Here is a 24,000-nt window from a genome sequence, read left to right on the forward strand (position 1 = left end):
GGATCAAAGAGCTGCAGAATGACGCAAGGTGCCATTGTTGTGGTTAATGCTCAGCTGAAAGACAACATTTCTGTACCTGTTTTTTTTTCACTTTAAAATCCACTTGCTGGAGCTGCTTTCTGTTGCCAGCTCTCAAGGGAGAATGCTTTTACTGTTTCCAGTAAACAGCATGTGTTGCATTTTCCACTCAATCTTATAAACCATTAAGGACAAATGAGAAAGAAAGAGCAAGAGATACTGCAGCTACACCTGACACTGGAGCTTTTATCCCAGAGTTAATACATTGAGTCACCTTCCTAGCAAACCCTGATAAAGACAACCGATGCCATAAGCCATCACTCACCTTGGCATAAGAAGAACTTTGATTCTCCAACGCTGATCTCTCCCTGGCTTGGAACAATGTCCACTTGTAGAGAGGCTGGAAAAGAAATGAGCATGCAGAAGATGGTTAGACAACAGGAGGGGTCTCAAACAAAAAAATCTTTGCCAGCCTTCCAATCCACATGGCTCCTTTACTCATCCAATGGAAGAACACATGGTGGAGCATTCTTGGCTTCATAAGTGAACATACAATACCATGGACTCCTGAGAACCCCAAAGAAGTTACTGACATTCAGAGTGTCTTCCAGCTCCTTATAAAATCACATGGAGCGATACACAGAGGGCTGGTTTACATTCAAATCTGTACTACACTGTAATACTAGGGAGTGCGCTTGGTGTACATATCAGTAGATCAAGCAGCCTGTAAAGACTCCTCTGAATTCAAACTGGAACTGGCTCAAAGGTCTATCCTGGCAGCAAATGCAAATAAATCTTTGCTTTGGAGACTTGTTGCTCTATATGATACTGCATTCATACAAGCCCCAGCTACCAGCCATCACAAATGCAGCATGGAAGTCATGGGCATACTCTGGGTATTTGATTTTCCATGATCTCCTACTCTGATCTTCCAGTCAGAAACCTAGTCCAAATAGCCAGCAAACTGGAGACATTTATGACAGACACAGCATACCTAGGAAATTTCTTCCAGTATATACTGGCAATGACTGTTGACAGTTTGTGAGTTCTGCCTTCACAGTACTGGCTGAGACTTGCTTCCAAGTTCATCCCAGCACATTTCACCTAACTCCCTCCTAGAGCAGAAATGAAAGTATTAGCAATATTTTGGTCTCTTTCACTGCCTCCTCATGGAATAGCATCAGTGCATTTGCTTTTATATTAACTTTTTTAGTTGTTGTTTTCTTGATTTTATTTTATTTTTTGCTAATTTGATGCCTTTTTCAATAGGAGACTGAAGGAGTTTTGGCAGCAGAGACAGAGCAGATGTTCCATGGACCTGAGTGAAGCATCTGTTACATGCCTTTCTGGAATTGAGGGGAATCAGTGAAAGATACTGTACCTTCTGTGCTCCCTACAACTGAATCCAGCACTGCCTCGAAGGAATCATTTAAAAATAATCCAAGTTAGATAATAATTCTGTAAAGAATATTTGATGATACTGTTGCTGAAAGAAAACAAAATGATTCTCTGACGTTTTCAATCTCCCTTTGGACATCTTTATTTAACTCCTATCCCTTGTCTGATGGTATTCTCTCACCTTCTTTGCACTTTTCAATTAACTGCATGTTGCCCCTATAGGTCCTGCATTCATCCTGTTTTATTTCTGAACAATCTCATTTCTCTCAACTATACTACTTTAATATAGCTCAATCCCAAACAGAACTGCAAGTACAAAGAGCCAAATATAACAAAAGGCTAACAGTTTATTACATTCAGTGCAGCAAGGACAATACAGTCCATATCTGTAGGCTCATTTTTGTTGTTTTTCCACAAACCATTCCGACATCTGAATTTTACATTGAGAATCATGTTTTGGGGTGCTATTCCTAGGAAGGTTTCTGCTGTATGGAACGAGTGCAAAGGTACTACAAAGAGATCTTAAATCTCTCAAATCCAGACCTCTGAATTCCTCCAGACCAGATTTCTGCTTTGTAATACTATCTAAAACATATCTCCTTCTGCATTACAATGGAACTAGATTTGAGCATAGACAACATTACAAACTCAATTAATGTCTTTGGGCAGCAGCTGCAGCAATGTGCAGTGATGCAAATACTCCAGTATGACAGTAGTTTCCAGTATGAACACTCCAGAAGCTGGGGGCATCAGCAAAATACAGGCACTTTTAAATGATGGGACCTTTGTAGAGTGTTTTCAAATTATCAGTCAACCTGTCTTTCATGATCCTGTCTTCAGCATGTGAGTGATATCTCTTGTTTAGAAATTAAATGTACAGAACCAAGAATCCTTAGTCTCATCCAAATGACAATTTATTTAAGTAACATTTAAAGCTCCTAGGTGAACAGTTAAATGTTTGTTACAGTTCAGAGGCTCCAATAATTGCTGCTGTAAAAGCCTTCTCACCTTTTGAACAAAAGTCCAAACTTCAATTTTTGAATCTGTGTATCTGTAAATATCTGAAGTAAAAGTTGGGCTTTCAAGACTAACCGACCTCTCTTGAGCAGCTTCTACCCCAATAACTATGCACACCTTAGAAGCCTACATTTGGAGTCTCACTACTGAGAAACACCTATATTTTTTCTTCCTTTACTTAGAAAAGTGAAACCAGTTGGCATTAAATGCACAAAGGAGAAGAAACATACCATTTTTAGAAGTGTCACCAGAAATTCAAGGTAAAAAGTCAAAGATGCTGAAAAATAACCCTGGTTTTAGTACAATAAGGGGAGAATCAACAATTACAGCAAAGCTATGTCAAGATGATGCTAAGGTTTCTAGCCTGTGCTGTGAATAATCCAGTATGACTACTTACTTTCTGACTCACATTGGTACTAACCAAGTGAGAAAGGAAAGCGAACCTCCCCACTTTCATGTTCACTTACAATCAGCCTTTCGGCATGCATACCCAAGCATGCCCAATGCCATTTTCCCCCAGCAACATCACTACCATCTTCATAACATAAATTATGACCCATTAGGCAGAAAATGTAATTGGATTCAGGATTTCCTACAGCTATAGCTTAATGCTGCAGCAGCTCTGCGGCCTAACAAGTCCAGGTCAAGTATAAATTTCAAGATGCCAAAATGAAGAGGTTTTATTTCAAAACTGCTGCCATTAGCTTGCAGAAAACAATCACCTTAATCGAGCTATTCCTCTACCCCATGTAGCCAAAGCACTTCTCGGCAACTTTATTGCAAATGCTTCATCTGTCACCCTCTTGTTTTCGTGCTGTAGTGCATGAAAACCCTTCTCCCAGAGCAGCTAATTCTACCTCCAGACAACAGAGGCATTAGTTTTAGTTGCCAGACACACCTGGGTTTTTAAGAAACATGCACAGCTTCAGAAATGAAAACCTGTTTGTATGTGCCAATGGCAACATTCCTTACTGTGCTTGGGAAACAGACATATGGGCTGTGGGGGTTAGACTTTAACTATATAGCTATACACACAATGAAGGAATGCTGCCTGCCATCATTAAAAAAGGATGCAAATAGTAGGATTTTCTGCTAAGGTGTCTGAACACATTTCTTTAGCCAACAACCATTCTGATACAGCATTTCTCTTCATAAATAAACTGGAAGCAGTCAATCTGAGCCAGTGGGGCTCTGCAAAGGATAACAATAGTACATGGTCCATGCCACTTCTCTAGTTTTATTCTCACTGGATTTTAGCAGCTATACTGATAAATGCTAGATTCCATCTCAAAGACTAGGATATAGTAGTAAACAGAAAAACCAAGCCAAGATTCAATTGAAGCCAGAGCTTGTGAATACTGTGCATTCTACTTCTGCCCTACATTTGCACGTGTGGCTGTACATCTTCCCTAGCCAAGAGGCTTTCAGAAGACGGGGACATTAAAGTATCCCTTGATCGCTTGACTAACAGCAAGGGGTTTATTACAGCCACTCGTGGCCTGCACTTTTTATCAACTGGGAACACAATGAAGTTGTGATTGAATTCTCCCAGCACTGCCTTGGAAAACCAGAGCAGCCCAAGGAAGGGCATTTAGACTAGTCATCAACTTACTTTCTATTCAGGCAAGCACTGCTAGCAAACAGTGGGGTGCTGGTAAAATGGCTTTTGAGCTGAGATCTAATATAAATTCACGATATTTTTTTTTTGGCCACACTACACTAGGTAAATATACCAATGGACCTCTTCTGCACTTTTCAGAATTGCTGCATGCTGGGAAGGCAGTGGCAAAGGCTGGGGTTATTAATGCCTTTCATTCCATTCTCAGGTGCTTTCCGTTACAGCTAGAAATGAGAAAAAAGGCTCTGTGTAAAGTATTGAACTTTTCATCACCCCATAATTCAGCATCTGTGCTCTACTTTATATCATGTATGCCTCTGCCACAGTAGATAGAAGGAACAGGAGGTAATCACGCAAGCAGGAAGCATCCTACTGTATAATACACCTGAAAGGGCAGGAAAAAGATCTGAACCAAGGCCACAACAGCCACCTCTTAAGATTTTCCCTTTTTCTAAGGGCTTAGCTCCTTCTGTGCGTTTAAGTGATGGACAGATATTCAGAAGAATGAAATCTAGAACCCCCTTGGGACCCAGGAATGCAAAACTATTTTGAACTCTTAGAAACAAGAGAGCGAAGGACATCCTCGGCTATGCCTCTGTCAGTGCTCCCTCTGCTCCACCAGCTGCAAAATTATCATTAAATCTTCTAATTACTGCCCTAAATAATAGAATTTCTGGAAAAGTTATGAAGAGAAGCAGCAATCCCTTCACCAATAGCGCCCCTGTATGCCAGCACAGTCCCTCCAACCATGACATGAGGAAGGCTAAGAGGAAACCTCCTGATATTATTAACAAATGCTGGAAACACACTTTTCAAATCTAGCAATTACCATGACACAGAAACTATGACCTCGTGAGTAGTAGGAACCAGAGAGCCACTATTAATCAATTTCACACTACACCTCAGGTTCATTAATTTAATACCAGGAACAAGAACCCTGTGAGAGGATCAGGTAAATCAGATGCACGCTGTGAATCTTGAGACTTTTCTTGAAGGAGACTGCTAAAACATATAGCTGCATCACTGGCAGCTTAAGGCCTAGTTGATACCTTTTACAAGAAACTACTAAGCTGAGGAATATTCTTACTGAAAGACACTTACTGCTATAACTACATGATCCAACCTGAGCAGGTTACATGACACAAACCTCTTGACAGAAGCAGAAAATACAATAGATACCCGTATTGCGTTGTTTCAGACTAACTTACACAACAAATCATTTTGCATTTTCCTTCCCTTACCATTAATGCAAGTAATTTCAAATATGTCTTGAAACAGTACTTAGTAGACTTGTATTAAAAAGAAACAAATTACTTTTGCTTTCTGACAGCAACCACAGCATCTGTTTTGCATTTATACTGTGCCTAGCACAAGGGATCCAAGACACTGCACCATTCTAAGAAACAGCCGTAAGAACCTTAAAGTAATGTCTGACTGTCATGTCTTTGCTTACATCCAGTCAAGCAATCACTCCCTGCAAAGCCTTCTGATTGTTAATCACTAGGTGGGGTGAGCAATCATTTGTAGTTATTAAAGGAAAAATCCACACTCTAAGAAATCTCAACATTTCCATTCTGCTGTAAATGTTGAGAAGTAAAATTATACCTGACTTTTTTCAGTCTCTCGTCTTCTGGTGGTGGCTCTCTGTAGGAGCCAAGATAACCAACTGGATAGGCTGTGGGTCTGCTCCATTCTGGAAACTGCCCTGTTTCTTGTTCTCATTGTGTCTGCAAACAACATTAAGGCTTTCTTCTACAAACTGAGTTCACAGAGGGCTGGGAAGCAGACCCCTGGTGATGAAATTGGGTACAGAGAAGCCCAGCTATGTTTGTCCAGCAGCCTTTCATCAGGGAAACTGAAGCTAACTTTTGGAAATCAGCTGTCATCTGAGAAGGAAAATTCCTCTGAATTATTCACATCAAGATCACCTGTACTTATTTTACACCAGGGAGGAGTTCAACCCTAATTGTTTCAACCAGCCTTTATCAGCAGAACAACTTGCTGACATCAGATCCTGGACAAACAGGTTCATCATAACAATTAACTATGGCTTAAATGACACAAACAATTGCTCCCTACTTGCTAAACTTTGTTGCTTAGTATATGATCAAACTAAGAAACCCAGGAATGCCACAGATTTTAATCACTACTTAATCATTATTTTTGCTTTGCAGTTCAGGGAAATGGAGACTATTTTTTCCACTCTTCACTTAATAGACACTGTGAGCCCATTTGTATTCTGCCTTCAACTTGTAGCAATAAAGGCCTTTTTAGCATCACATAATAACTGCATTAAAAGGCCTCTTCATAATCACACAATAACACTTTTTATAGCTCAGTCCTCCCCCATATCTTTTATCTGGTTACAAAGTTCCTCAGCCCCCAAATAATGCTGAATAACTCCCCATTGATTTGAAAAAAACTCTGCTAATGCAACTTCCTGTTCATCTGTAGTTAAACATAATTAGTTTTGCATTTCAACAAATGAAATGAGCTCAAATTAAGCCATGATTTTGGTAATAGGCAGGGAGGATGTCTCCCTGCTGGGCCAAGACTGAGGCTAACACAGCAGGCTTTACCTGTTAAGTAAATAACGTGCCACTTTAAGCAGAGGAAAGTGCGTTAATTGCTGGGTACTGGTTCTGTATCTGTATAAAGTCAAAAGGACTGATGTTAAACAGTGTGTGAATGAACAGCAGTGAGCTGTAGTCACTCTTTCACCTTAACAGCAGAAAGGCTAATGTACACACTGCTCCTGAAGATCTATCTGGGGCCATGAAAATGGAATGTCTCGGAACACCAAATACACTTGGCTACAGATTTGCATTACTGCAAATTCACTATGGGGGTATATCCATCACAGCTCCCTAGAAACCATGTGAGTTCAATCCCTCCCACATCCTTCCTTTCCTGTAAAACCACTACTGCTTTAGCTTTCCACTACTTTTACCTCTTCTCCTCAGAATGTTCCAGTTTGAGCTTTGGAACTAAGGATGGACCTAAATCCATATGACTTCACAGCATGAATTATTATCATGTTCTGAACACGTTACACAACAAAGTTACCATTACTCTGTAGCTGCAAGAAGTGGGCAGGAATCTACAGTAGAATGCACTTGTACATGCTAGATAGCCTGCACCTCTCTGCATCTCTGGAGAGGCTCTTAGCAGAGCAATGTCATATCTTTGTACTCGCTTTTGAAAATGATGCAAACACCCTCCAGCTTCTGACAGCCCAATCAAGGACAGGAGACACCAACTGCAACCTGGGACCTGGCTAAGCCAGTATCACAATTTTTCACCCTTCTATGGCAGAGCTCATTTGTCCGTCTTCTCAACAACATAAATCTGAGTCACACCAATTGCTTTTATGACAGCACAGAACAAAGCATTGCCTCTGCCACACCTTTGACAAGAATCCAACTTTTACTTCCCAAGATAAAGAAGTACCAGGACCGACTGGATCTAAACAGCTTTTGGCACCTTCAAGATCACTTAAACAATTCCCCTAAAGCCTGGGATGCTACTCTGCCCTGGTGTAATGGTTCTATCAACACCCCAAATAATGCAGACTGGTAGGGCACTTTGTATTTAGAAAAGAGTCACTGTGGCAGCACCAAGTTGCACAAAGCAGGTAGAGAAAAGGAGATAAAGCAAACTAGACTCATCCCTTTATACAAACACAGCAGGCAGGACTGCAGAGAACAAGCCTGGAGCCTTGCAACTGCAATACAAACAGAAATGCCATTTGTAAGAACCTGTCACTCATGCTCTTCTACCAGAGATCAGCCGTTTTTCAGTGTCACTGGGAAGCACCTGCCTCTTAAACACTGTACCTGTAATTTCACTTACTTCTAGCACCAGTTCCCCAATTAAACTCTGAAGCGCATGTTACATTCCAGAAATAAACAAAATTGATCAGGAATAAAGTACTACTGGGTCTAATGCCCACAGCTCTTAGAGTAAGGGTAGGATTTGTAAAGCTTGTGAGCTCAGCAGATTATGGTGAAAGCCCTCAGGATTTAATATACAACAAAGGCTTAACAAGACAAAGACATGCCTCCTGTACATGGTCACTTTATTAAAAATAAGCTGACTGCTCAGGAGGAGGAGGCAGGCAGCTGGGATTGATCTCAGCTGGTCTGCGGATCCAATTCCTCCCCTGTTGCCATGGTAACCTCTCAGTAATTCTGCCAGGAATTGGAGGAGGGGATTGTTGATACCTTTGGGGAATATCAGAACATAAAGATTCAGGGAGGAAGCAAACAGCAGCTCACCACAGCGCCACAACAAAATGCAAAGAGAAAGACGTGACCAAAGCAACATTGAGAGGAGAACCATCTGAAAAAAAAGAACAAACCACAGGCTAGTGGCTGCATCTGGTATGTGAGAGGATGCTCTTCACCCTCTCTGTTGTCATCACACTGTATGCACCATGAACAGCCAGTGCTACATGCTGCACAGAGGGCATTTTCCCTGCCCATCACTGCAGTATACTTCTAGCCAAGCACAGTGCTCTCACCCACAGGTTTTTGAAATGACTGAGACAGTAGTGGCTGTTGCAGAGCATGCAAAAAAGTAGGGGCAGCTCTGATCCTGTGTGGTGCTTCTGGCTGCAGACCCTCTTCCTGCCCAGCCAGCGCCAGTGCTACCATCTTCTGTCAGCTTTACCCCAGCCCCAGCTGGATAAAATGATACCTACATGAGGACCAGGATGGATTTATGGGATGAAAAGAACCATTGCCAAAATGGTGTTATGGCTGCTGTGGGTGGGGGAAGGATAACTCGCTTTTTGCTTTAAGAAAACCAGATGTTACATTTTGAGGCAACTGCTTCAAATTGTCATATAATAGTGTAACCCTGCTCTTTTAAAACCTGACTGCTCGTGGGTCTGCGTGTAGGCCCACAGTGCACCCTTGCAAAGGACAAAACTACCTCTCCGAGCTCAAACCCTGTCCACCAGTCCATCTGCCATTCCGCAAATGTCTGTAGGTTATTTACAACTACCCCCTGCTTGCCTAAGCAGCTGAAAGCCTGCTTGTGTACCCACAAACACACAAACAGGGAATTCAGAAAGATTTCATCTATGCTTAATTTAAGTCAAATTCATTTTAATTCTGGACAAAGTGACATGCCAGTGTTGATGCAGGCAGTCTCTGCAGAGAAGAAGGAGTAATTCAGATTGCACCCACACCTCTTGCCAAGGTTGTGACTCCATCCTTTGTGTGTACATGATCTTCTAAAATACTGCTCAGAAGTGCTTTCAATTTTAGAGGTGACCGCAAAATACACCCCCAAAAAATAATACTAGTAACACCTTTTCCTGTAGAAACTTATAAATCAAAGTAAAGCTTCTCAGGCATATTAGCAGTTTTATATGGAACACAGTTTTATGTCCCTTCTGATGACATTCTTGATAAAAGCTTTTTATTGCTATGGATCATAAAACTAATAGCCCTATTTGCACAGCAAATATTTTCATTTACCTGGGGCTGAGTAAGCCAAGATGCTTTATGGAGCCATTAAATCAGAGTACGGACAATTTTAATTAAAAACTAAGGAAGTTATAATCTTCTGCTAAAAAGAAATGTGGGTGACTTTGCATTGTGGGTATATAAAGAACTGAGAAAAGATGAGAAAAATAGGATTTGTAGAAGCTCATGAGTCAAGTCTAATCTTGCTGCAGCTAGTTCATCCTGGCAGCCTGCTGAGCAGGATGCACACACAATGAATTCTTCTGTGGAACAGCACTGTTGCTTCATCGGCAATGCACAGCAGTAACTAACAACCCTGCAAGAGCTGAAGCTCTTGGGACATCTGTGTCATTCCCAAAATTAAGCAATCCCTAAAATCTGCAAGTTCCAGTTCCCCTTCAGTCTACCATTTAGTCTTAGTGAAGGCAGTAGCACTGCTAGCATGAGATTTCATTTTAAAGTCTTGAAAATAATTGAAAACCTATCCCAGCCTCTTTATATGGTGATTTAGTTTGGGGATATGTTCTTTAGCAGTAGGTAAAGCTGGACTATCTGGAAAAGCTTGAAATTAAGGATTTACTTCATAGAAATTACTAACTTCAGTTAGTGAGAGTGGGAATTGGTTTCTCCTTAAAATTGTACCTTTTCAAAGCTAAAGTACTTAGATATCAAGGTAGCAGGAACAATACAGTCCTCATCCATAGATCTGATATGGCAGAGCTGACACTCTGAAACCTAGTGATGTGCAAGAATCTGACACTCCACCTGACCCTTTCAAGAAGCCCTCTCATTGAGGCATGGTAGTTTTGAAGGAGCCTTGATTAATGTGGCTGTATTCTTCATATCGCATTCAGGAATCTGCACAGCTTGTGCTGACTGACCTGAACATCTGGCCTCTCTGTTGACATGTTTTCATAATCTTCTTTGCATCTGGAATACAGAGCTTCTCTCAGCAGCACCTTCCAGCACAACACTGCCTTAACGCCCAAGTCAGAACTGGCAGAAGAAGCTAAGGAGACTTGTGAGCTGGTCTTTTTTTTCTTTTAGCTGCTGAACACACTAGAAAGATATAATTTACCTGCTCTTTCCTGCACATTCTCCCTGGCTTCCATGTCACTTGCTTTGCAGCTTGCCAGACAGAAAAGAACAATGCAAACTGCCCAGCTCTGCCCTGCTGACAATATAAATAGATGGTTCAAGTGTTTCATTTGTTGTAAAGTAGCTTTTTTTTATGTAAGCAGCACCTCAGATTGAGGCTTTTTCTTAATTTCCTTACTACAACTTCCTTTAGAGCACTAATTACTGTAAGCTGGAGTGTTTCCTTAAAAGCTTTCTAAGGTACTGAAATGCTGAATTACTGCCTGTACCACTACTTTCAATGTTGACTGCAGCTGTAGTTTTAAATGAAGGGTTTGCATAACAGGCTTTGTCACTATTTTCCCCATCATGTTGAGATGAGTGCTTTGCTCTTAATGGTAATAAAGCATCAAGCTAACTATCAGGGTCTGTCTAAGATGAAGATAAAAAATTCTTGGTTTTAGTTGCTATTCACCTCAATTTTTAAGTAACCTCACTTCATCCAAACTCCTAACCAATTCACTGAGACAGCAGTGACCCAGCACTTTATATTCAAATACAGCATGACTCAATAGGCTCAGCTCTCTCAGTGGCCAGAGTGCACTCAGGAGTCACTGATTTTGCACACACTACATTAAAAAAAGCAGACTAGTTGCCTGTTGTCTTGTTAAAAATAGAGAATACATGTCTTCTCTTCAAACCTCTTTACTTACCCCTCTCTTAAAGCCTTATCAGGCCCCACTTAGAGGCTGGTTACACACAATATAATCAAAGCCAGCCCCAAGAAAATAGGAGGAGAGTATGAAAGATTGCATACTCTTCCAATAAAAAGATATCCAGTCAAGCCTTGTGCACTGCCAGAGGGCCAAGTAGAATGCAAGTGTAACATGAGTAAAGTCAGCAATATTAGACCAGGACTTGATTTGGCTTACAATCAATAAGTCCACAGATGCACGTTTTTAATCCAAAGCATTTTCCACATGCTTAAAAGCGTTCTTGCTGTATGGGATTTTCTGTTTCAGCATCTACTTTATAAACATTTAGTCTCCAGGATCCGTAACTTGAAAATTCAGCCCGGCAGAATCTTGGCATAAAAGCAGTTTGGACCTACATCATGAAGGAAGCCAACTAAACCAGTGTAACATTAACTGTGGAAACTTCACGTGGTAGAGTGCCTAGGGAGCCTTTTACTTGCCGAATACCAAAGCTAAGGGTATCCAAAGAAGCCTGTAAAGGATGCTAAGCCTCAGTGTATCTCTTGCCAGAGGGACTGGCCTGTAACATTCCCACTGGAAATCTCATTCAACCCCCAGTCAACTCAGGATCTGTCAAGTGAAGTAACCAAGTTAGACTGCAGCTGCTAATGAGCAGACTTTGGCCAGATAACATCACAGAACAGAGTTTCCAAAAGGCGATTCTTTATCATTTATAAATGATACAACAAGCAGAAATATGCTATTAGCTAGCAGGGTCCCACAGTTACACGCAGATAAAAAGCAAGAATAAGTACCACTGATTTATAGCTGACACTGTAGTAAATATGAATTATCAACACTGCCTTATAACCTAAAATTGCAAATTTAAACTGACCCATTGTTCCTCAGTATATTAGATGAAAAAGAAACTTAATGGCTTGTGTTTTACTGAAGTAACAGGAAGGTTACTTCACTACATAAAGCTATATTGGAAGAGTAGAAGGCATAGGAAAGCAAAAGAATAAGAAAATACATTAGTATTCATAAGAAAATAGTACATTAACGTCAGATGACTTGTACAAAGGAGGAATTTACAAATGTGTATTTTACAACAGAAAAAGCACAATGCTATAGCATTATACTGCAGAGGCAGCCTGGAACCACCACTGGACCTTTCTAGCGGCTACTTCATCTATTCTCCTCCCTGTTTTTCAGCTTGGATAATGGGCTTTTGGCATTTATAAATGACACAACTGCAGAAAACCAGAAGCAACTATAGTAAAGCAGGCAGGTTTGAAAGAGTAAAGTAAGCTGGTCGCAAAAATCGAAGTGTAAAACAGTTTCAAGAGCTACTCCAAACCTCATGGCATGTGGTCTCCTTGCACAATTCCAGTTCAGTTTCTTCAATACACCTTCCTCTCTGGAGAGAAAAGACCCAAGCAAACAACAGAAGTAATGGGAGTGCTAAACTGAAGAGACTGGAGGCACAGCACAACTGCTTGAAAGCAAGGAAATCCATGCATTCTGCATTTGGGGTTTTTTCCCCCCCGCTCCTTTGGTTATAACATCTTACCGCCACACAGGTGGAAGCTGGAGTACTACTACTAATGACAGCAGAACCACACCTGGAAATCCTCACACTATTAATCCTTTGTGATTATAAACAAGGCTGGTCAAGACACTTTACCCCAAGGACAAAGTACTGTCACAGGGCAGACTATTACATATTTCTGGGTATTTGGTGAATTGATCCTGCTGCCTCTGGAAATACCACTATAATTTGTGGGTCGACTGAGAACATTTAAATTAGTATGTTAACAGTCTTTTGCAACTACCACACTGATGGAACCTCCAGAATTTCAGAAAATCATTAGAACCATTAGCATCATTAAGGCATCTTTCCCTTGAATAAACCCTAAAGCATTAATATAATGAAAACAGAAGCCAAAAGATTAGAAAGAATAACATGCTAATACACTGGCCTATTTGCTCAGAAAGCACAGGAAAGAAAATGCCTTCAGGGAAGAGTGAAATGAGCTTGTTTACTCCCTCTTTGCTGCACTACTGTCTTAACTACCTAGTTGTCCAACTAAGGTCAAGTTACAGGCAATAAATTAGTGGCCCTCCTTGCTCACTAAAACACGTATCAGAGGAATAGTTTACACAAGCTCAGATTTAGACATCTTTTACAGCTAAGAAGCTCAAAAAGGGGTGCTCCCAGGGGAGAAACAAAAAGAATGTAAAACCAATCAAACCTGCTCCTGCCTCCCTAGTGTATCTAAATGCCTTACAGCATCAGCTGTGACTGACAGGATAAACAGTAACCACATTGCCAGAAGACAAGCAAATGCTTCATCTATTGTCCTCTGGGAAGTCTCCTGGAAACCTAGTAAGAATTCACCATGGCAAATATAAGCAACTTAATCCATGTTTAATGACAGGGCACAGCTCTGGGTAGCCTGATCTTTTCCACTGTTACCTCGGCTTTAAAAAACCATATAGCTTCCAATTTATTTTTACTGTTGTAAGGGGGTTATAGTTAGCCTCATCAGCTAGTTAACTGGAGTGAATGCTGATACTGCTCTTTTTAGGTATCCTTAACCCCTGTCTTACTGTATTTCTCTTCTCAACCTCTGCAACTTGCAAGTTATGCAAGTCAGGCAATGAACATTTTAGCTGAATACGTGTGCTTCAAAAATTAAGAGAACTAGCAGAGCTCAGGACTGAACCTCTCTTGGTCATTACAAGCAAGGCAATCCTTGCAATAACATCAGCTTTGGGAATGAAAGAAAGATCAGGTGTTCTTTCTATGTCTATTCATTGCTGGGCCAAACAGCCTCTTCAATTTTTAATGCCTTCTCTGTGTTGTAAGTACCAAATCAAGTGGGATAAAGCAGAGCTCTTCAACCTGTGTTCCATCTTCTTCTGTAATCCATCTCAGACTTGGTCATATTCCATTAGCAATGGGCAAAAATAAAATCTCTTACTTATACTTCCTTTTTGTGTGTGTGTTGTTGGGTTTTTTGGTTTTTAAACTGTCAAACTCAGATACACACCATCTAATCTTCTACAGATGCCAGTAGCAGGGAACAGTCAGCAATTATCAAATAGTAGAACCAGAGACACATCGAAGTTGGTCTGAGAAAATGGGTATCTGTCAGTAGATGACACCATCTCTAGCGTGAATCTTACTCAACAGCTTACAAATAGGACTAAATTAATCTCTTGAAATTAACTATAACATCAGGAAAAAAAATCACTTCCACAATAAGCACATGATTTAAGGTTTCTATCCTAAACCACACAAATCTGGGACATGAGTAATTTGCATTTAAAACTTCTCCTTGGAAGAAGAAAGACTGAACGAAAAGCCAAAGTTAATGATCAAAATGTCAGCAAAAATCTATGATCCTAGGAAAGCAGATCAGTCTGTTTGAGCCAAACATGTTAATCCATCACTTCTACTTTTTCTTCCTTTGCACTCGGCTGCACTGACGTTTTTTGTTCTATCTCACTCTGCCTCCTCCAGAACCTCTCTTCACAGGAGGGTAATATCTGAACAATTTGGCTTGTGAAGTTCACTGCCTGTCACAAGCAATGAAGTCCCTCTCTGTGTTCTGCAGAACACCCCCGCACAATACCAGTACGCTTCTCTGCCTATTTTCTCCGAAGCAGGCTGCTGTTACTCCCCGCACCACTCCAACTCTTCTCTAGGATGCACCATTTGTTTCCATAGTAATGTCAGTTGCTTCCTTTCCTTCTTCATTGATTTTGACCAAGGAAAGTCTCTGCCTTGCCCAAACTTTATCTCCTCAGTGTAATAAAATCAGCAGGAGAAGTGAGCCTGCAAGTGCCTTAATTACTGCAATAATGCAAGAGGCCTGTGGTGTCCCTAATGAAGCTGGCTTATAGCTGCATTTAGTGGCTGATTCAAGACAGTGAGAAGCCAGCCTCAAGCTTTTTTATGAGATGTAACATTCACTTTTTTAAAAAGCTATGTCTCACACACAGGAAAAGCAAGAACAGTTATCTGATACCTCCTGGTAACTGGTGAAAGTTCAGTTGGCTCTTAGCTACAATTGCTGCCCAGTCTGCAGGCAAAGGCTTGAAATTAGCGGTAATATAATTAAACATAAGGAGCTACTGTACCACCATGGTAATCATGATTTTCAGAGTATTGGGGCTTAAACTATGGGTCACAGGCAGGATTTCTCTTAAACAAGCTTTTCTCTTTCAGGCTCCATGAAAAATTTCACACCGTGAGCCCTTATTTAGATTTACAAAGTGACCTGATATTCAGCACTGAACATGTAGGGCCAAGAGATGTTGGATGCCTGCTCTGCACTTTCAAAACTCAGGTATTTTTACTGAGATGTGTTCCATAAGTAGGAACTATCACAAGGGATCATACAGACCAGAACTGCAGCTAAGCTGTTTAGGGTAGGGACTACTCTTTTGTGTGCAAGTTGAAGAGCACTTAGCACAACAGTGCCCTGGGCTGTAATTGTGGCCCTTGTGCTCTGCCACAATATGGATGAGTCAGGTGCAAAAGCTGGTCTCAACTGATAGCCAGTACCAGCTTCTGAAATAGAAGTAGACAAGGTTAATCCTTTGGATAACGTATGTCCACCTGACCCTATTTACTAATGGCTGGGCTAGAGCATACCCTGAAGCCTGAAAATTTATCTGTCTTCTAAAGCTCCCTTGTATATATTAATTTCCTTAATTCTATCAAGCACTCCCTGGCATAACTTCTGCTAAGAGGTCTACAAGTTCCAAAATCTAGAGATGACTGTTGAACACATATCTATACTTTTCTACTTAAAAATCAAATCAAATCAAATCTATTCTTTAGTGAAACCTGAGGATCTACACAAGCCTTAAAGCCAGAACAGTAAATTAAAATGGTTCTCTATATACAGCAGTTTCCTACTTCAACTGTCCTTCCCTACTCCTCTCTGTTAGTACTATGCCATTTATTATTAAACTTAGAAGGGATATAAATGCAGGCAGTCCTGGAATACAGAACACAAGCAAGATCCTGTTAGACTGTAAAACTTCAATGCTGACACGAATAAAATACTGTTTAGCACTAATGTGTTAAAACAGTGCTTTATGGGAGATTTTCTGTAGGGCAGATACAAATGATACTTTGAACCCACTGATATTTAGCTAGAAGGATTTTTACCAGAACCTATGTCATGTCTGCTCAGCCAGCTCAAGAAAGAAAATATCAACTAAATGAATCCCAAGTGAAGAATTCATTTGTTTTCATGTGATATTTAATATTACTTATCGTACCAAGGTCAACGCCTGTTTGGGTCTTACAAAGCAAATTCTCCCAACCTATTCTGTTCCTTCAAAACTCAGCATAAGCAGCAGTCGTATTTATGATGTGCTTATGCCTTTTGGCAGGGCAGGTGACCAGACAGATGCCATCAGCCTTTAAGATAATAGAGTTCTGTAGGCAACAGCCTAAGTTAAATATTCACCTTGTATTTTGTAACCAGAGATGAAGGAGACAAAAGAAAGGTATTTCTGACTAGCACTGAATGGAGAACTATTAGTCAACCATCCAACACAGCAGTTACGTAGGTGTACAGTGACAAATTACCTTGCAGTCCTATGACAGCTCCACTATCAGCATACTGGGGAGAACACCAAATCTCTGGGTCTATTCGAATGCTTTCCCATCTCTGCATGTGCCCCTCTGAACCACTCACTAAATGAAGTCTTCACCACATCTTGCTAAAATCAATTGGGTGTTAATACAGTGCAGACTTTACCATTTTGCTTTCAATCTGTTTCAATTCTCTGGCTGTAAAATGGTGACTATATTGTCCTTTTCTTAGTTTGCTTTACAATGTAACTGGGGACAGTCTTTCTCTGTTATCTCTGCATCATACACACCTTGCACACAGCAGCTATCAAAGCTAATGTAGTTAGGTTTACCACATTTTGCTATTATTTGCAATGGCTGCATTGCAACTGTAGCATAGGAACTACACACTGAAAGAAAGCAGGGAGGGGAGGGCTGAAGAAGAATGCACGGCTGGACTGAGCTACCCAAGCTGCCTGCAGTGATCTGTGAAGGCAAAGACCTCCAGGCCACCTGAGGATTCCTGCTGAATATCCTTCTTTCCACACCTCCTTCTGTTTTCCAGGACATAAAATAATGGCTTAAGAAAAACACCACATTTTCAGCAGAACTGAAAATGCAGAAGGAATGAGACTAATGTCCTCTGAGAATACAAGAAAATAGAAGATGTTCTCAATATGAAAGAAATCAGACACACAAATTAATCAATGTAGAGGCTTGCTGAAAGAATAAACCTAAGTATCATTGTATTGCCATGATTAAAAATAGCAAAAGATAATGTATCACTGAACCCCCTTTCAGAATCATTGTTACCATCATTAATTGCTCTTTACTATGGAAAGTCCCCAGGGAACAGTGAGATGTGCAAGTTTCTGCATCTCCCAGATTCAATATCCTGCCTTTTATCTCCATCATCAAGACCCAGTATTTGTTTTTACATCCAAAGTCTCAGTACTACGCTTTCTAAGTTTACACAGATCCACAGCTATCCAAATAATCAACAGCCATATGAGTCAAAAATTAACACAGGTCAGTCTCTACCCATACAATTCTTGAACTCATTTCAGGCTGACAACCAGCTGAGCAGGAAGGTACCAAAAAAGCCTTCCAGAGACTATGGGGATGAAGGGTATAACAGTCTCTCACAAAGCTTTGGGGATGATGTACTACATAAAAACTAAATGGATACAATAAAGTTGTCAGAGGTGATCAATAACTCCCATTACCAAGCTGCCATGAAAGCCACAACAGCAGTAGTTAGCATGTTCAGGCAGCTAACTGAGCCCTCTGTGCAATAAGGCCAGGTTTTACAGCCCAAACAATTTCTAGTTCCCACCCAGAAACTACATCATATGACCTACACACCTCCACAGACGTTTCCAGTGATGTACAACGAGAGAAAGAATCTGTCTCATGGATGGAGTTGAGAGGCAGATGCCATTCATTCAATTTCAGCTTCCACAAAAGTCATGACCAGGGGAAAAAGCCAACACACAAAAAGCCAACCAACAGACAAAACCCAAACCCAACAATCAACAAACCTGGATATGACAAACAAATTCCTGATCACTATTCCATTAAATACCCCAACCCAGCTTTTCCCTAAGGGAACTTGGCTAGGAACAGTCTTACTCGGCACCATCCTGAACAAGCCACGAGAGGGAGTATGTAACCCACGGCAGAGCAGAGTCTGCCGCGGGGACTGCTGCGAGGGGCACGGGCACCTTAATAACACTGTGAGAACTGAAAGAATAGTAAGGCTGCGAAAAACTGTGAATCAAGGTAAGGCCAGAAATGAACTGGAAAGCAGAAAGCGCAGATATAGGTTGTAGAAGAAAATGCTGACGGGATGAGCAATGCGCCAGAAGTTCTTTAGTGGAACAAATGCAGAGAACTGAACATTCCTCATGGTAAGTCATTCTGTTAATGAGACAGTAACAAAACCATGAATCAACCGCAAGCCACCCCAGTAACATGTGCTGGAGATGACGGGTTCCTTCCACAGAGCTTGTAAGCTGTAACAAATATTCCTCATCCCTCATGTCTAACTGTTGAGCTGTGTGATGCCCTCCTTGGTGCTTGCAAGTAACACTAATTAGATGTGTCTGGACCTTTCTGTTGTAAAATGAGTCCCTAGCATCCCAATTCATGTTTTGTTACAATTGAGAGGATGTTGCAAGCTCCACAAACTCCACTGAAAGAAAAACAGCCATAGTAACATTCACATCAAAAGCATAGAAAATGTACACTGTTCGGAATCAATACATCAGATTCAACTTCCCCAGCTTAGCACCACAATTTGCCATTCTGCATTTCCTGCAAAGTAGTTTTATTTTATGCCAGTTATAAAAGAACAGGTTTCCAGAAACTTGTCAGAAACTATTACAGAAACATCAGTGCCAATAATGCATCTCAAGAAAAAATTCCCACGGGGAAGGAAAATGTGTATTCAGATATCTTCCCCTTATCCCTTGACTACCAAACACATGAAATAATTGTCTCTTCCCATGAAAACTAGGATTCATACCAATATCCTGGATTACACCTACAAAGATTGTATACAGATAAGAGCTTTTTCTTCCTAAACCATCAGAAAAGACCACTATGCTTATTTCCTCTTTTGAAGGATCTAAGGAGGAATAAAGCAAAACCTGTCAGGAATAGCTTGGCTCAGCCACAACATCATTAATTGTGGCTAGTCTGGATCTAATATACTAAGCTATAGTAGTTTGGCTCCTAAAATGCAACCTGGGATTACCTGTGTATTTATAAGATGATGACACCCCAACAAATTCAAAGCGAATTCACAAAGAGCTGATACTGCTTTCCAGCACTGCTCTTTTTTATGTGGATGGTGCCTCAGCCAGCTGTTTCTCAAGCACTTTCCCCAATTCCTTCAGACACTGAGACATCTAAGTAATATGTCATAAATCACACTGACAATACTAGCCTTGCTTCCATTTCATTTCACAAACAGAAGCCACCTGCTCACAGATTATGCCACTCGGATACTGCATGACAAAAAAACAGTTGCCCTTATTTCAATAAACATAAAAGTAATTTCCTTGTGCTTACAAGTCAGTCATTCATAACACACATACATGACAGTTGGACTGACTCGCTGTCTGTATATTACCCAGGGATCTCATTCACCATTATACCATCACACTTGCAAGCCCTCACAAACTAGGATCAGGCTGTAAATAAAGACGATAAAACCTTTCCTTAAATATCTGCAAGGTGTAAAGCTCTACAGTATTTAAAGCATATGCAGTTACTGCTTGGGTGGACTCTTGGGTTTCATTCAATGTCACTGCCTTGCAACCAGCAGCAGCTGCTTTCACCTCTGTGCATCATGGTTTCATCCAATTACACCTGTAAATTTCTATCTGGCACAAGGCCTGGACCACTTCTACTGAAAGGACACTGGAACACTTCAGGAAGTGCTCTCTGCTCCCAAAGTGACCTGTTTCAGTAGTTAAGGTTCTGCCTGTCATGCTTCATTTACCTAATGAAACCTTGGATTCTAGATCACAAGGTCACTGGTGATGAAACGAGCAGGAGCCTTACTTGTTTTCCAAAATGGTAGTAAGACAAGATCACCAATACTTCCTTTGGGCTGCCTGCCATTTGGGGAAAGGTAGATGGCTAGAATGCCCTTCTGCATTCCAGAATGAGGAAACATTAAGAGTCTCTTCAACTTCCAGGCTGTTTTCACCTATTCCATTCTTTATTCTCTTTTCACTTCTTCTCAATCCATTCCAACCCTGCCCTCTTTTGCTCCAACAGAAATTAAGTTCTCCAAAAGCATCACCTGTTATTTCTATTGTATGTTCACATAACACATCATGTACTAAGATCCTAATCCTTGCACAGCATGCATTTCTGAGCAAAAATCAAAGCTCAGGATGCTAACAGGCTTGAAAGCATCCATCTCCTGGGAGTCCAAGTATAAACACATACCATCCATTACAAGCACACATCAAGGCATTATCACTCCAGTCAAGGACAAGCATACTTTCCACTATAATTCAGATAGGGGTCTGACTCAGTGAGACAACAGAAGGTTAATAGCCATGGAAGGGCAAAGGAGGACTTAACTTTCCCATTCTACACTGTTTCAAGATGCCTTCATGTGGAAAGAAGAACTGCCATCAAAGGTAATTCAGTATAATGGAAAAGTAGGAATGCTCCCACTGAGAGCAACAGGTTTGAGGTATCCAATTCTATCATAATGCCTTAAAAATGTGAAGGCAAGATATCAGGGTTCACAAACTTTCTGGCTCAAGTGCCTCTCATCCAATCTGTGACTGGTCCCACTACAGCTATCACAGTTACATCACAGATTTCGTGTTAGAAAACAAGTTAAAAAAAAAACAAAAGTAAGTCTGAAAGCAAAGAAAATAACAGTTTCAAATTATTCCTGAAAAAAATTTCATTGTCTTGTGCCTTACATTGTACCGCTTGAGTTTTGAATTTCTGCAGAGGTGAAAAATGCTCCATTAAAACTCCCACCTGATCTGCTTGGGAATATTTTACTACCAGGCATTTCAAGAAGTTCAGTAGCAGACAATCTATAAATTTCATCTGTAGGAACAGGATTGAGCCTGTGCTGGAGGTTACTGCACCCTACGCTGCAAAGGCTTAATGAAATCCATTGCTGCTTGGTTTTCCAGGACTGCAGCTACGAATGTGCTTTCCTACAGGTAATTTTTCAGATGGCATTCAGGGTATGAATAACAATCCATACTCTAAGTAGAAGAAAGAAAGGGAGGAGAAAAAGTGCAGTATCATGCCTCCTTAGACTCTCACTTCTCATTATGAAGATACAGAAAGGGAGGGAAGGGAAACTGGCAGCAGACAACTGCTGGGACTCACCTCCCAATCTACACTACACAACTGCCACTTTAGCATTCCCCCGCCCCCCCCCGTGTTTTATTAGAAACAGATGGGGCCCCTGGCCTGTACATGTGCAAGTCCCCCTACACAGCTGCACAACCCTGAAATTGCAGAAATAGCAATCTCCTGAATGAATTTCTCCTGCCACTAACAACTGCTTTCTTTGCTGTAATGAAGACCACAGTGGGTCTGGAAAGCTTTCTTCCACTGTCAAGAGCCATCGGAGGGTTTATTTTGAGCCACAATGTATTTCTGTATTCCACAATGAAATTCTAGGAACATGTGCCAGATGACTCTCCCCTCCCCAGAAGTCACAGGGAAAAGCAGGCTAGTACAGTCTGCAAGAAGTATGAAGACAATACAGACCAGAGAAAAAAAATAATAAACATCTCTTATCCAAGAGTCATTTGATGGGAAAAAAAACAACACGTCCACTTATCCTAAATGGCTTCTGTTCTGTGGAGGTCAACCTAATTAGAAGTTTGTTCCCAAACCAGAAGTTTCCAAATCAAGTAGTAAAGTTTCAATGATTTGAGCACACTGAAGTGAGAACTAGAAGGTGGAGCCAGATAATACTTGATCTACATGTGCATGTCAGCAGGCTTTGGCAGCTCAGCCAGCTGGTGTCTAGATAGACATGTTCAGTCAGGGGCACAGCTAGTCTCTAACAGCAGGATGCCAGCAGGGTCCCCATTTCCCTGATAACAGAACAGATTTTGATCCTAAGAAAACCCATACTTGCCTAACTTGATGTGTATTATGTTTTTCTTACACATAAAATTACTAACCTGAACCCCTGGAGCCTACTCACATTGTCTCCCCCTGCCCCAATACTATTTCAGATATAAAACAAAGCTTTGCTGGAGCCCCTGGAAAATATCTGCATCACACAGCAGAAATCAGCAATAGGTAGCAGACAATGCAATTACAATCTGAAACTTATGCAAACAAAACATGTCCTTTGAAAGCAAGGCTGCCTTATTTTCAATGCATATCTCTCCCCTATGAGCTAGAAGTGCTGTGAGGCCCCAAATTCAACCTCATTACTGAAGTCCATACGTGGTTTTGAAATAGCCACAGAACCATTTTTCTTTTTAATTTTTTCTCACTCACATGTGATCTATGCTCTTTCATCTCTAAGGAGAAAAGATCGCATGGGGCAACCTGTAAACTATCCAATGCTCAAAATGATTCCAAAGCAACAACCTGAAAGAAGCAAACCAGCATGTGTGACAGTGAGTGAATGGAGCGGGGGAGATTTCTCACACAGAAACACCATTTACAAGATTAGGACAGGAAACATGCCTAGAAATAAACAAAACCTTCACAGAATCTTAAGGATAATGTTCTGTAGCCTCCTTAATATTATAACAATAAATTATTTATCCACCTGAGTGTGTGACAGAAGCGTTAATGCAGACTGCAGCCACAGAAATGACTACCCAATTTGCTTTCAGAGCCTTTCCCTTCACAGCACACAATAAAGGCAGCAAAACAATCCATGCTTCGTGCAAGCATGTATCAAGCCAAGGACAGGTAATGGAATGATCTGCCCCATGAAGAAAAGCATGAAAAAGAAAAGAGGTTACATTGGGATGTTAATGAATGCAGCATCATTAACACTGAATTACTTTCGCAGAGTTAAACACAGAAGGTAAGCAGGCTTTCAGCCAAGCCAACCAAGCTAATGGTTGCATCAAACAACAAGGTCAACCATTCTACTGCCCCAATTATTAAACCACGAATTCTTGTTGTTATAGGATGGCATTAAAAGGAATTTACTGTTATTTTTTGTGTTTTATATTCACTCTTGGAGTGCTACAGTTATTCAAACTATTTGGCATGCTGAGCTTACAACCACAAAGGGTGTTTTGTTTCTGGTAAAGTGAAGGACAAGACAGAATGACAGATAAAAAAGCAGGGGAAGAAGAAGAGACAGAAGATGACAAAGCAATGCAACTGTAATGCCGCACTGAAAGGAACAACACGCTAAAGATTTCAGTGGAAAAACTTCAAACAGTGGCAAGCAACACAGACCACTAAGCAAAAGAATTCACTGCCAAGGGTAATTCCATTACTTTTCAGTACATTTATACTGTATGCCAAGCATAATAAACAGGAACAAGCCAGAAAGATATTTTCAGTCAGACCCTCTGTGTTGCCTCTGTGCTGCACGACCACACCATGTTTCACAACAATGTTCTG

General features: G+C 40.8%; 1 protein-coding gene and 1 long non-coding RNA gene across 10 annotated transcripts in view; one reads left to right on the forward strand and one right to left on the reverse strand.

Annotated features, from left to right (window-relative positions):
* Positions 1 to 24,000, reverse strand: part of NCAM1 (neural cell adhesion molecule 1) — a 103,373-nt gene that overhangs the window by 48,232 nt on the left and 31,141 nt on the right. For all 9 annotated transcript variants that reach the window (XM_061368353.1, XM_061368358.1, XM_061368354.1 and 6 more), the window contains exon 2: positions 344 to 418. In XM_061368353.1, the coding sequence (XP_061224337.1) occupies positions 344 to 418 (75 nt within the window). The remainder of the gene's footprint in view (positions 1 to 343; positions 419 to 24,000) is intronic.
* Positions 15,286 to 17,686, forward strand: LOC133220262 (uncharacterized). The gene is made up of 2 exons (XR_009727678.1): positions 15,286 to 15,655; positions 17,462 to 17,686. It is a non-coding gene; the product is annotated as an uncharacterized LOC133220262 (long non-coding RNA).

Source organism: Neopsephotus bourkii, unplaced genomic scaffold (genome assembly GCF_033783945.1).
Source record: "Neopsephotus bourkii isolate Nb327-2 ecotype Australia unplaced genomic scaffold, CSIRO-AGI_Nbou_v1 NB_1433, whole genome shotgun sequence".
NCBI classification, from domain to species: domain Eukaryota; kingdom Metazoa; phylum Chordata; class Aves; order Psittaciformes; family Psittacidae; genus Neopsephotus; species Neopsephotus bourkii.